The following is a 14,859-nucleotide window of genomic DNA, read 5'->3' on the forward strand; positions in this document are numbered from 1 at the left end:
TTTTGGTGATTTTCAAAGCTTTCACATTTATCTTCCATTGAAAAAAACCTTTTTCCATTTTTTTGCCTTGTTCTTAAATCCTCAATAACTGATCTCACAGCAAAAGCTACTAAATTTGTAACAATTATATTAGCTACATACATTTTTTTCTCCTGTCACTGTGTTTACCACTATTATATTTATGAACCATCGATGATTCCTTTCTGCGCCGTGCATCAAAATCCCCTCTTCTTATGCAATTGCAGTTTGTCTCTTAATACTTCCAGGATAACTGAAGAACTTTTTTCATCATTCATAATAAAGCTTAAATCACTTCTTTCTGAGAGACCTTGCAGCCTATTCAAATGGCTGCAGCCCTATTATTCCTTTTTGCTTACTTGTAAGGAATTAAAATACTCTTATTTCTAAAACCTCAAGACCATGCTTTGTCTCCTGTTTGAAATCAGTAATTAATAATTAATTAATTAATTCCTGACACAAAAATGTTTCTGGAAAAACATATTTATTAACTCTCCCCAAATTCTTTCAAGCCGATCTCTTTTTAAAATAGACTAATAGATTTAGTCATATTCTAAGTCATATTTAGTCATATTCTAAGTATTTTTATCTGGAGGGATACATTCATGTTTCATCTTTCTGCTAGTAGACCCCAAATATTCTATTTTTATATTGAAAGGTTTTCATTCAAAGTGTTTAGTAATCAAGTAGGGAAAAACGGGTCCATTTTAAACACATGGATATGCTGAAATTGCCTAATTGCTTACCTAGAAAGCAGAGGTGAAGGTAACAACTGCTTAATTTTATAACTACTATGAATCAGAATACAACAATTTTGTGGGCTCACAGTTAACACAAATTTCCTATATTTACAAGTGCATATTATCACATACAACACTTAGGTCTTAAGCAGAAAGCCACATTATTTCAAAGCACTTCAAAAGGACAAAATGTCATTCATTATCTCAGCTTCACATGTGGAAAAGGAAAGCTCAGACTGGACATGGCTGGAAAAACCTTACCTCCTCACAGTGAGGCAGCCAGTCCATGCTCTCCAAATTCTTCTTATAGTGAATGGAGAAAAATATGTGCTTTTTCTGCATATCTCCTTCCCCTGACTCCTCACACTTGGTCTCCACAGTATCAGAATACCTTAGTCTCTACTTGATCATGTTACTGGTAGCATTGGATTGCTATAACCATGGTGTAACTTCTAGATGAAAGAAGCATTTCAGTGGCATTAGAATTAACTTCAGATCATTGTTCCTTTAACTGCTCAAGCTGCAGTGGCACCTAACAACTCAGTTATGCCTCACAGCCACATTCCCTCATGCTCCTCCAGTGATACAACCCAACCTTCCTTTCCCACTACCCACTCATTAGCAGGCAATCCACAGCAGCTACTGCCTCATCTTGTTTAGCTGGAGATTTGCTGCTCCTCCTCCTCTTCCAGCCCTGAAGAAAGGTTTTTGAGCCTGGAAACTTCCCATCCTTCTCCAGTCACAGTGGCTGGGGATGCCATAGGCATAGTCAAGGTTGTGCTTGTTTACTCATCTATCCTCTTAGGATGTGGGTTGTGCTTTCCTTGAGCTCAGCCTGGGGAAGGCAGGTGAAACCTCGGAGGCCAAAGCTCTTTGGGGCTTTCAAAGGATTCAGCTGCACCTGCCATGCTGACAGGATCAGTGTCCTGTGGGAGTGATGAGCTGTTCCCACCTGTTCCCACCTCAGCTCCCCAGCTCTGGGTCCCTGCTAACAGCTGTGCAGGCCATGTCTTTGACTCTGCTCTGTAGATCCAATAATCCCCTTGTATTAGTCATTCAGAACTGCTGCATTTAAGAGAAGCTGTAAAACACACATCAGCTGAACTGCTACTAACACAGAAAAGCAGGATTATTTATCTAGGGGGGAAAATGCACACAGTGACATGAAATGTGTTTACTATAAAATACCGTTTTTCTTTTTTTCCAAGAGCTCAACAGTTGGTTCTAGAGGAAACATGAGGTCATTTGTCGGCCCTTTCAGAGAAATGCAAATCAATAAATGGTGATTTTTTAATGCTCTCATTATAAATGACTGGATGCTATCAGGGTCAAACTTAATCCTGTGCAGAGAGCCAGTATAAGGAATGTGTATCATTTGGATCTCTCTTAAGCTCTGCTTTGAGAATAAAATGTAAATATTTCTCTGTATTCTCAGTCTTAAAAAAAGCTGCTTTTTTGCAATAATTGGCCCACATACTCCATTTTCATCTTGTGAGAGGCCCAGTGTGCTCCTTTGTGTTTTCAAGGACTCCTCTTACTTCTGACTTCCCAGCATGTGCAGCTCAGCTCCCACACCAGAGATGGGTCAGGGCACTGTGTCCCAGGTAGGAAGAGCCCTTCCCTGAGTGTACAGCCCTGGGCAGCAGCAAACCACAGTGCCGGCTCAGCAGGATGCCAGGACCTCTGCCCAGGATCCAACCACAGCTCACCACCAGCACAAACTTGGGCTTGCTGAACAGGGAAGACTGCAGGAGGTATCACCTCCTCCCCAGGAGAGCGTGAAGCAGGAGCTGGCTGCGTGAACCCCACGCTCAGTGTGTGAAACTCGGTAAGTCGCTGCTCCCACATCAACTGCTCCTAGTGAAGGTGCTGCATTAAACCCGTGCTGTGTTGGAGCCTTCAGTAATGATCATATCAGAGAGCCCTAATTGGGACAGGAGCAATTAGGAAATGCTTCCTGTGCCATGCGATAAGCCAGCATTTAAAGCTAGAAAATAAACCACTCCGATGTCTAAAAATATCCCACATCCCTAAAGTAATATTAATTAAAAAAAGCAGCATACTTTTATATAAATCTCAGTTTATATAAATGTCAGTTTAGGTAAGGTGTTGTCTACAACAAGAGGCTGATTTGCCTCTTATGAACATCTGCAGGGCTGGATTTGTTGACAGCAGCCGCAGATGAATGTGTGTGTCAGGGCAGGGGACAGCCAGGGCACAAGCACACGCAGATCCCTCGGAACCTCCTGGAGCTGGTGGAGTGGGAAGCAGCCCACAGAGAAAAAGGGCTAAACAGGCAAACAAAAATACATTTTGCAAAGATACTGAAGCAATGCTGGTGACAGGAAATGAGAAGTCCAAGGAATTTTTTTTTTTTTTTTAATTTTCGTTTTTCCCCCTCCTCTTTCTAAAGGACATCTAATGGTCCTGACTGTAAGTTGCAAGAAATAAGAGCATTAGTCTTCATTCCGTACACATAAAATGCCTGACAGGATTTTATCAAATAAGGAGTCCAATATGCTACTGTTATCAGTAAGTGACTTCAGCAGCTAATTAAATTCTCAGTTTCTAAATCCTGCTCATAATGTTTGCTGACAAAGACCAAAACCCCTGTAGTAATTTTGGCTTTTAGGTGAGGTGAGGCAGGGAAGGAGGGAATGACAACTAACAAATTACCCAGAAAAGCAGGCTGGCAATCCACAGCTGACATTCATCATGCAAACCTCACTTTACTGTGTGAGTGTAACAGGGCAGTTCCCCTCTGGATGCAAATCAGATCTGTGGCCTTCACCGACTCAAAGAAGGCTGCCCTACTTAGGCTCCTGAACATGCTATACCCTATATATAAGATCCTCTTGTGTGTGCATATATAAAAAAAAATATGTAAATATATATATATAAGAATTTCCTATACCATGCCTGAATACTCACTTTAGAGGGCAATTACATTGGCCATAACTAGGCAGTGGACTCTGACTCAGTTTAGCAGACCTATGAATGCACGTATTGAAACGTATTTTCACTCACTAGAGCATGCAACATGTTCTTAACTTCGGGAATTCTCAAAGGAAAACTGGCATTTATTTAAAGCTAAACCTGGGCTTAAAAGCTTTTCTGGCTATAAGAGGACTCCTCAGCTTGATTCTCTCAGACAGGGGGAATGTTGTGTCCAGAAATCACTCAACGCTGCGAAGTATGAAAAGAGATTTGCTTTCTTTGCTTTCTGAATTTCAGCTGATGACCAACATCAGCACAAGGCTGGTTCCCAACTGCAGACACTGGAGCCTGTTAAAGAGTACAGTTCCCAGCAGTGAGGAGCTGGAGAAGTGTGTCCTTGAAGGATGAAGTGTGGCCTTCAAACGTGGTCACCTCCAGTCTGACAGGCCTTGTTTTCATCCCTCATTTCCCACTCCGGGTACAAATTTCTGTCTTAGATCAATCTTTGGAAAGGAGATCTATGCGTGAATGCCTCAATCTAGCTCCTGACCAGTCATTTTTAAGAAAGGGTGTATTCAGGGAGTGGATTTCATTTGGGAACCTGAAACCATAAGAATAAAAAGCTGAATTTACCAGAAAGTTTGTTCAGCCAATATAACCTTTATTATGGAATAGCTTTAAACTTCCAGCCTGAGAGTGAGAGGTTTTAGATGCAGCTTTGGAAGGTGATTTATGAATAGATTTATATGTTAATCTGTTAATAAAAAATATTTCATACTGATAAAATATGTGACAATCTGAACTCAGCTACGAGCCACATATTAAAGACTGCATCTGCTCTAGTAGAGGTTTTGATTATGTTTTTAAATGAGGGAACTGCATTGGCCTAAAAATAAAGAAATAAACATTGTATCTAGAAATACATGCCATATAATTCAAATATGTATCTGGGAATCTGCAAGACACAAATAATAAACTGCTTTGAAGAAAACGGCTTCTGGAAAGTCAAGCTTATTCCTGAACATTTCAAAATAGAGTTCCTGTCAGGAGCTCAGTGGTACATAAAGACAGGCAGAATATTCTCACTCTTTCCCAAAATTACTTCCCAAACTGAATTTTAAATTGGATGATAATCTTGACGCTCCAACTAGATTGAAGAAATAAACATCTTCAGCAAAGTTGGGCCAGCTTCTGAGCACCCCTGGGCTCATACTGCAAATCAGTGCCTAATTTCCTCATGATTTCTGAAAGGATATTTTGAAAAATAGACACTGTACTGGCTCAAGGATGTTTCTGCAAGTAAATATGAAATACAATACTTTTACCTCTTTTTTATTGGCAAAGCCCACAGCACTTTACAAAGGAGTGCTATATCCCTATTTCACGTGCAGACAAACTGGGCAGATTAACTTTACCTCAGGCACCCGCGGGCAGAGCCAGCACTACAAATTTGGCCCTCCAAGCCCCATCTGGTGCCTATCCAGCAGCTCTTGGAGATGTAAGATTTATCCAATATTTGCAAGTTTTCTGATGAGTGCCAGGGCTTCATATTGTGAATCCTTAACATTTCTCAGTAAAATATTTTCACCAGGACAGATTACTTGAGTGACAATTTGTGATGTGATCTATATTACTCACTGCTCCCCATTGGATTTGCTTAACATATTTTATTCAAATATATAGAGAAAAAATAAGTTAAACTCTGCCACCTCTCCTCACAGTTCCATACACTTGCAGAGCATGTTTCTCAGCAGCACACGTAAGTGTGGCACTACTGAGCCCTAAATAAGTAGAAAATAATGCATTTAATGCTCGGTTTGATTCAAAGTGCAAAAGACAAAACCTGTTCCATTTGTTGCTATGTGACATATTCAGGACTGATAGACAAGTTTTATTAACCACACTTTGTTGATACATACTGTTGATTTACTAGTGATTAGGCCACAGAGTTAAAAATCCCTTCAGGGAGTAGCAGGGAGGGAAGTACGTCTTTCAGGAGCAGCTCTGCAATCTAAGAGCTTCATCTCGTAGATGCTGCTTCTTAGACTGAGGGAAGGAAAAACTGGAGTAAAACCGTCCTTACCAGAAATGCACTGGACAAGAGGCTGCAATTCATCTGCTATGGGACCCTATGGAAATGTTTTGTCCCTACTTCAAAATGCTCATTCCAAAGCCCCACAATATCAGCAGAAAGAAACTGATTTCAGTAACCTTCAGATCAAGCCTTAAGAGCAGATACTGCCTCAACACGTGGATAACTATAAGCTTGGGTTTAAGTGTTATGCCTCAGCGGGACTGAGAAATTCATCAAGTTTTGTCCTAGTGAGTGGGTACCACTCTCCAAAGTGCCCATGTGAATGTAGGGGATCTTACTTAGAAATGTGGAGCCAAATTTCAGAAGGAAATAAAGTCGCGTTTTTTGTAACATTTTCATGTTTTGCAAATGGGGTAATTGTAGATCCAGGTGGTGCCGGACAGTGTGTAACTCCAAAGGGAATCCTTCCAAATTCATGTTTATGACTACTAGGGAACTAACACGCTCTCTCTCTGAATTTAATCCTCTCTTCAGTTTTTGTCCTCAGGAAAAAAGAAATATTAAATTGTCAATTAAAACATAGTTAAATCTCAAATTATTTTGTCTTTCTTAGCAGAAGAAATAACTTGTGTCTTCCAAATAGTTTTGCAATTGGGAGTCATTTACTCTTTCATAGTCTGTTAAAATACAGTACAGATTCTTGAAGTATTTTAAATGTTTAAATACTACTAACCTGATACAACGTATTAGCACACAAGCTTCACAAGTCTGGTTAGAAACTTTTTAGTAAGAGATTTTTCAGTAAAAAAAAAGATAATTAATTGAAACCAAAACATCTTTAGAAATTATAACAGTTTCTATTAAACTTTAGAGAGTCCAGAAGGACTTCTTAGATCCAGAGAGAAGGGAAAGGGAAGGGAAGGGAAAGGGAAAGGGATACACCAAACAAATCAGGTCAGTTGTTTGAGATGAGAGAAATGCACATTCAAATGCTCTCCTTTGATATTTCAGAAAATAACTTGACCCAGAGTATTTGCATCCAAAGTAACCACGTGTCTGTCTCCTTCTCTTTCAGATTTTACAAGAAGTCTTGTTTTCATCTCAGTGCAAAAAAGGTTGGAAATCTTGGCATCTCAAAAAGGTTGAAAAAGTAATTTCCTACTCAGTTCAATTGAGAACTCTAAGATCCAGGTAAAATCAGGGTGAACAGGGGGTAGGCACTGCACTGGGATTTATGAAATGCCAGCAAGTAGCCTGCTTTTAACACACACCAGAGAATAGCATTCCTTGATAAGAGGTCCTAATCAGCCTTGTGCATTTTTAAAAATTTGCTCAAAGGCTTCTGTTTTTAAAATGACCCTTCCACCTACTCTATTAATTATCAACGCCAGTATAAAACTGATTTTTCTATGGCCTCACCATGAAAGCTGCAGATTAGGAGCTAACCTTGTTTCAGACTGATGCATAAATTAAACAGCATGTGCTCCAAGTGCACATCATTTAAAAAATGCATTCTATAAAATGTCTCACACTGAGAGTTTACAATGCATGTAAGATGGCAATTTAAAGATGGACACGAAACACATTGCAGAGATTTTGTTTAAAAGAGATGCTAAAGATTTAGGGAACAGTATCCATTTTAAAACTAGGCCTCTTGACTGCTGCAAGAATTTGAATACTACATGCCAAAGTTTCCAGTATTAACAGGTACTTTTGGACACCTCACCTGGGGCACCTCAAGATGCTTATTTTTGGTAATTCTTTACCAAGGTGTCTCAATTTTGGAAAGAAAAAGAGGTAGACAAAATCACAAGTGATCCCACAAAACCTTGGCCTCAATTTCCTTATGGATACTGAAATTCAGTCAAAACTGTTTTTCACAAAAAAATTAACCACCACCGAAGTTTCTCATGCAACTAAAACTCATTTGGTGAAAAGTTTCTCAGGTTCCAAATGGAATTTCTGAAACATGTTTCAGAAACAAAGAGAGGAAGGGGAAAAATCTCTGATAAGTCAGGACATTTGGTTCTGTGGAGCAGGAAATGAGCTTGTTCTGCTTCAGTTTCTCCTGTGCTCCACTCAGTAGTTCTCATGTAAAAGCTCAGGACTACAGTCTTGGAGAAACAACTTCAGCAGAACCAATAGAAGATCCTAACTAAAGAGGAAACATCAGCACATGGTAGAGCAGATGAGAGCTAAGAAAAGAAAAAAAATTACCCCTTTATAATATGGCCCAAGAGCTGACACATCCTAAAATTGACCTCTCTTCCTTCACTCCTTTGAAATCAAAATTCTTCTATGGGCTAATGATTTCTTTTTTACACAGCTCTTAATTGGTAACTTGCCCATACAATACTAACTCTTGTCTTTTAGTCTTCTGCAATTCCAAAACAATAACTTCCTATCCAAACTATGTGGCTTGGTTACATGATGCTCCAGTGTTCTTATGCTGTGGAGACTACAAAATTTAGTTTATATTAATGGCAGTCCAACACAGACTCAGGATTAATACAATAATTTTAGCTTCTGAAACTGAAGATACCGAAAATGTGTTTTCAAGAGTGACTGTTTCATAAAATGATCCTTGAAGTTGATGGAAAACTTCTCCTTGTTTTAACTGATTTTGTATCGGGCTTAAATGAGAGGTGTCCACTGTCATTCAACAGGTATAAGGAAAGAATACAGTCTTTGAAAGTGTTGGAGCTGAAAACCTTTCTAAAATCAGGGAGGAATGGCATGGTTAGCACTGGGTTTATGATATGCAATATTCATAAAGGGGATTATAGTCCAAAAAAATAATAATATATTCCCATTGGAAAGCAATGAATAGAGTCATGCTGTGATGAAAAACATTATGGTCTGCTCAATGGCAGAAAATATTCATTTTCTGGTTAAAGAACAGATAACTGTCAAGGAAAACATGCATTAGGTAGAGTGAGCTAGTAAATCTACCCGTTGGAGAATGAGAGACTGAAGTACTGAATCTGCTGTGCTAACGAGCACTGGCACTGGGATATTGCTCCTCTGAGATGCTGCTGCCACCCATACTGAAAAGACAGTTCAGAGTAATCTCCTTCACAGGAACGCCCTGGCCTCCCCTCCTTTCTGTGACAACTGTGGGGCTGAAATGTGCCCTCCCCATTTCCCCACAGGGACAGTGCAGCTTAGGGATACAACTGATGGCACAAGAACACCCATGAAAACACAGCTTTAAACTTCACCGAACCCTGTCTGGAGAGGTACATTCCACACACTGCCAGGCTTTGTCCCACAACCAGCATATCCTGCTGTCTCGTAGGTTGTGCTCCTCATGATTCTGCCCCCACCTCATGGAAGTACAAATGGAAGGGAGCAGACATCTGTCAGCACAAACCTGCACCGTGAAGCAGATTTAGCACCACTGGCAGCATGAAATCCCGTGAGCAGAAATAAATCAGAACACAATCTCAAGATGAAAAACTAGCCCAAATCAGGCCTGACAAGATCCACACTGTATTTTACTTAAAAGCAAAGAGGAGATACAAAATAATGCAAATTAACATCGTGATTATTTCTTGAACTGCACCCCTGTAGAACTAAATGCAAGCTCTTTGTGTTTCTTGTCTTCCTTTCTGATCTGATCTTTAAAATGATGCACGGCGAAGGGAAGGTGGGAGCGGGTGCCTCTAAGCTGCATCATGTGCTTTATGGAGACTAGCCAAGCAGCTACTTAGGCAACCATTAGGTCGGGAAACAATTGCTTCCATCATTCCCAACACGTGTGTCAACATAATTCCATGCTCTCTTTGTCATGCAAAAAGTCTTGGCAAAGTGACCGGATACACCCAGAAAGCAGGAGCAAACTAAGCTCATTATGTTAACCGGAGATCTCACAGCAACCTCCAGTGCCATAGAAGGAGACTTCCCATGTTTTGCAGTGTAGAAAAAGAAAATCACTGTACTGAAAAGGGCCCGAGCCAAGCCTGACTTCAGAAGTGTATTAAGGAGATTCACAATTGTGTTTCATTGAAGGGGATCCCTCATCTGACAAGCACAAGAGGCTGTGTCAGGCAGTGTGATAACAGGCACTGCAGAAGGTATTACACCTCTCGTAACTACAGAGACTTCCCTCTCCTGTGTGCTTGCTGGAAACCTTCCAGCCATGCTAATATGGTTCTCCAAAGGGAACCTACTGCCAAATGGGAGTATCAGCTTCTCTAATTCTTTATTGTTGTCATTGGTAACTCTGGACTTTGTTTTCCTTTTAAAGGAAGATTCAATGCATTTTACAACCATTAAACATCTTTTCTTCTCTCCATCTACACTTGTAACTCTTACTAATAGCAAAAGGCTTGTGCACATCGGAATGGCTGGCAGTACTACTCTAACGGCTTCTTTGCATGGTCAGGTACAGGAGTAAGGCCCCTCAGACTCTCTGAGAAATGCTGAATATATCTTTGGTGCTCTAGCAATCACAGAAGATGGTAAATATCCCAAAGTATAAGTATTTATTTATTTAAAGATAAGCAACTGGGGTTTCCACTAACAGTTTTTGCCACATCTTTCAATACCAGATTCAGTGCAGTGAGAGCAAAGTCCTAATACTGCTGGATATTTGCAAGCCCTTTCAAACTCCAGTTGCTTTGCTTTGATAAAGGCATGGGTAACATACATTTTTCAACCCATTTTCCCTCTTGAATGCTTGCAAGTCCAATCGTGGGTTTAGTAATGCATTCAGCAAAGCAGAGGTCCTCAGCAATCCATGTTCACAAAGGCTAACAAGGGCTAAAAATGAGGATTGATGAGAGTAGTTAAAGCTTCTCCATGTTGCTGACATCTCTAAAGAAAGCCGAGGATTTCTATTGACTGTTGTGTTTAAGCATGTATCAGTCACACTACTTGTTTTGTTCCTTAAGATGCCATATTTTTGGCAGATCCCATTACCACCCAAACACTCAAGAATCAAAACCAGAGAGCACCATCCAAGTGGGCAAGTGTAGGAGAGCCCCTCTCCCAGCATTATCTGTGGAGTGGGAATAAGCATCTGGTTCTCACTTTGTCTTCTCCCTGCTCCACCACTTTGGGCAAATTTACACTATATAGACTTCTGAAAATGTACATCAAATATTACAGAACTTTCATTAACAAGTCAAATAAAACAAGAGAGTAAAAAGTGAACATACCTGAATAAGAGAAACGTTGTGTAGACTAAGTCTGAAGAGGTAGTTCCTGCATGAACAAGCAGAAAAATTACAAACTATTAGGCTACCAAAGAAGGAAGGGAAAAGTTATTAAAGCAAGTAATAGCTTTTGTCATTCATGTCTACAAACAAAAGTTTTTCCTAGACTACTCTCCACAGAATACAAAAACAGTTATATGCCTGTTCACCGAGTTGTACATCAGTATCTTAGTGAACCTGGTAACAAAGTTCTGAGCAGGTCCTGGTGTCAAATATTCCAGAATCCATAATGAAGAGTCACAATGAAATCCTGACCACAAAGGGCTGTTTGCAAACCATCAACAGGCTTTAGTTGCAGTCCATATGGGCTGCAGTCATGTTTTTCACTGCATTCTGAGAAAGCTGGGATTGGACCGAAGCCAGCTGGAGCAAAGCTGACTCCTATAGTAGGCTCCCCCAGGCCTGTCCTTGTGGGCATTCCCATTCAGGACTTCATGGAAGAGAAGAGGGCAAATACTTCTCAGCGGAATCTCTCTGCACAGAAAACCAGCAGGGAAATCAAGGCAGTGACTGCAGATATTCCCAGTCCTCCTGTCATCGTCTCTTCACAGGCAAAGCGAGGGAATTCCTGACAGAAGTCACCGTAGTGTGAGATACCACACATCAGCTGAGCTCCTGTCACCTTCTTCCGAATGTTCATATCCCACCACAAATAGGAAGAAACATCATTTGCATAAACGACTATGGATGAGGCTTAATCAACAGGATTTATCTCACTTTTTTGCTTGCTAAGACAATGCAGTTACCAGGAATCAGCTGACATATTAAGCCATATGGACTGGATTCTGTGCTTGAGGCTTTTGGCCACATCTAACTTCATATTTTTGCATCCCATCTGTCAGGAGGTCTAAAGAGCTGTGATCCTTTTCCAACATCCCTGTCACCACAATTTCCCAGAGAAGACACATTTCTATCGTACAAGGTGAACTGTACCATGTTTCTCTGAGAGGCTCTATTTAAATGGTAGAAAGTGCATTTTTAATGATACACTTTTGTCCATTGCAGAGGTGCCAGTATACAGACATTCCCCTACCCCACCTGGTGAAAATGCAAGTTCCAGTCTTAGGTCAGTGAAGTCAGAGAAACCAATGGAAAGCTCCTATAGTGATGAAAAGGTCCTAAGGACTCTTCTAAAGAGCCTTGTTTAGGGTCTGTATTCAGACTCTCCCCAAGCAAACAAAGTAATTAAAAATTCGACATATGAAAGATTCATATTGGGTCACAAGATCACTACAAGGCTTGAGCAATTTTTCCCCCTTCTGTTATCTATCACTTGTATATCACCTAAGTCATGATAGAGTTGCCTGTGTACTTTGTTCTAGTTCTATAAATAAATCAAAAGGTCTCAAATGCTGCTGACTGTCAATAAAGAAGGACAGGATGATGGGGAGCTTGGGAAGTCAAACTCCTGGTACCAAATATTCAGCTGATGTAGCTCTGACTTGCTCTGATTTGCACCATCCTATTCTGTACTGGGACTGGTTACCCAAAGAATGACACCCATTAGCAATATCTGAAGAAAATGTGTAAGTGACTATTATACCTTCTGAAAGAATGCAGAGAAGTAGACACACACACACAAAAAATATCTTCATCCTCTCTCCTAGTTCTATCAGCGAAGATCCAGCAGTTCTTTTGTACAGTCTGAAAACCTATTCTGTCTCCAAGGGCTACATACTCTCCCAAATAATTTGTTATTAACTCTTTAGCATTAGCATCAGACTTAAATATTAGATCTTGCAGGTGCATTCAGCAGGCCAGAGGCACTAAGCATACACACAGCTAAAATTTCAAAATGGAAATAAATTCTCATCCAGTAATAGATCTGACAGCTCCATTAGAACACCACATAGCTACTCTCACCAAAATACTGATGCAACACCAGGACATGGGATATCACGGAAGAAGCCTACACCTGGACAAGGCCTCCAATCTTACAATACCCTCAGGAGAAAGTTCTCATAACTAGGGACTTGAAGTTTCTATCCTGTTGTTAAGCATGCTATTTAAATGCATTGATTTTAGAAGTCTTATAATGCAGATTTCAGCTCCTTGTTCTAGTCTTGCAAAAACTGGACAGTTTGACTAAGTAATAAATTTTAATATTCAGGGTTTTTTCCTTGATAGCACTGCAGAGCAAATTCAACCAAAATATCTTTAATGAAAGAGACGTATCTAAGGGACACAATTTTCATTGCACTCAGCCAAAACAGATGCAGACAGGAATAGTGTCCATTTCAATAAAGCCAGTCTGTCCTCTCAGTGATTGCTGGGTGGCACCTGGACAAAGCCATTCAGGTGGCAGGAACATGGCACTAATGTGAACAGCACAACGATCTTCCAAAAGCTTTATACTAACCTTAGCTCTCCAAGTCTGACCTTGGGGCTTTCTTAGAGAAAGGAGTGTTTCCCTACATTTTTCATCATCTTGCCTCACCTGGTGTCTGAATAGCTACTGGCAGTTTCTTTTTGTTTGTTTGATCCTTCTCACATCTTAGCAGCAGCAATACAAACACCTGTAGGCAGACCAGGCTATCAGAGAAAGCTCCCGACTCCAGTTGACTTGCCCAGCTAGAACTGACTAATCCTTAATTAATAACATGCTTTCCTAACTACACTTGTTCTGTAAAGCTATACCAGGAGTAAAAAGCTAAAGAACTGCTGAATCAGACAGTGCCATTTTTATGAATTGTGTTTTAACAGCAATTTCAGTCCAAGAATGAGCAAGGTCTCTGAACGACAGGCATGGTTTATTGTACCTAGAATTGCCCCATTTGTGTCCTTTTCTTCTGCTTGTGTTTGAAGTTATGTCTGTTTAATACCTTGCTGAACTATAATTTAGAGCAACTGAAAGAGTACGATTAAGAAATATATGAGAACACTGAGATCTCTGCATGAATGGATGAGGTGCCTTCTTGATCTTTTTTTCTGCCTTTTTTTTTCCTACTGTTTTGTCTTGCAAGTGAATGTTGGCTAATTCCTTTCACTCCTAAAGTAAACCCATTTGGACTAGGCCAGAATAGCGATTGCCTGGTGCAACCAGCTATTCTAATATCCTCCTTCTTCTGCAGAAAAAGCTGGTGCACAAACTTGGAGGGATAGGACAACGTTCTCAATTTCTGTCCTAAAAGGTCACACAGCTTCACTCCACAGTATTAAACACAAGCTTTGTTTCATCCCAGTTGGTTGCATTTCAGCCATCTCCAGAGCAAGTGACTACACTCCTCTGAGTACTCTGGGACAAATGGCATTATGCCTCAAGCTGCTAATTATTATTACTACTAACCTTATTATTCACGGACATCAGAGCATTCCCAAATAAACCCAAGTTAAACAGTAATAAACTCTCAGCCAAGACAGTGGTTTTGTTGCATTAAGACACAGAGGGGGTTGATGGTGTTTCCTCTGGAGACTGATTCACAGCCGATGCCTGTTTAAACAACCTGAGGGCAGATTCTTTCTCTGCCACCTCTGATTGCAGAGGGATATTATTCCCCAGCTCAGATATATGAATTTAGCTGTTGTAAAGACCTTCAACCTAGTCTTGAAGAATTTGACATCTAAATATATACAAAAGAGTGAAAAAGATACATCATTCTCATTTAAATTTAAAGCACAGATTGAGCAATTCAGCCAATATCACAGAGCATATCTGTAGCATGACCAGGAGCTGATCTCCTGGTCCATTAGTCTATGCCCTGCTTAGGAGAATAACTCACCCCCAAAGCTGGGGCACAGTGTCTAAACCTCTGCTGAAGTGCCACTTACACTCCTGGGTAGATGTCGAATTACTTTCTCGAACTGGGCCCAGTATGCTCATGTCCATACGAACAGAGCCAAGCTGCAGTGTAAATCCTGTAAATTAAAGTATTTGCTAATTGGCTTAGTAATTTGTATTTGGCTGCTTGTA

At 40.3% G+C, this 14,859-nt stretch overlaps 1 protein-coding gene across 4 annotated transcripts in view; it reads right to left on the reverse strand.

Moving 5' to 3' along the window:
- The window catches only part of SEMA5B (semaphorin 5B), a 271,728-nt gene that overhangs the window by 94,943 nt on the left and 161,926 nt on the right, over positions 1-14,859 (reverse strand). For all 4 annotated transcript variants that reach the window (XM_050339626.1, XM_050339627.1, XM_050339628.1 and 1 more), the window contains exon 6: positions 10,893-10,938. In XM_050339626.1, the coding sequence (XP_050195583.1) occupies positions 10,893-10,938 (46 nt within the window). The remainder of the gene's footprint in view (positions 1-10,892; positions 10,939-14,859) is intronic.

The sequence above is a fragment of the Myiozetetes cayanensis genome, unplaced genomic scaffold, assembly GCF_022539395.1.
Source record: "Myiozetetes cayanensis isolate MyiCay16 unplaced genomic scaffold, myiCay2020 scf9, whole genome shotgun sequence".
Classification (NCBI taxonomy): domain Eukaryota; kingdom Metazoa; phylum Chordata; class Aves; order Passeriformes; family Tyrannidae; genus Myiozetetes; species Myiozetetes cayanensis.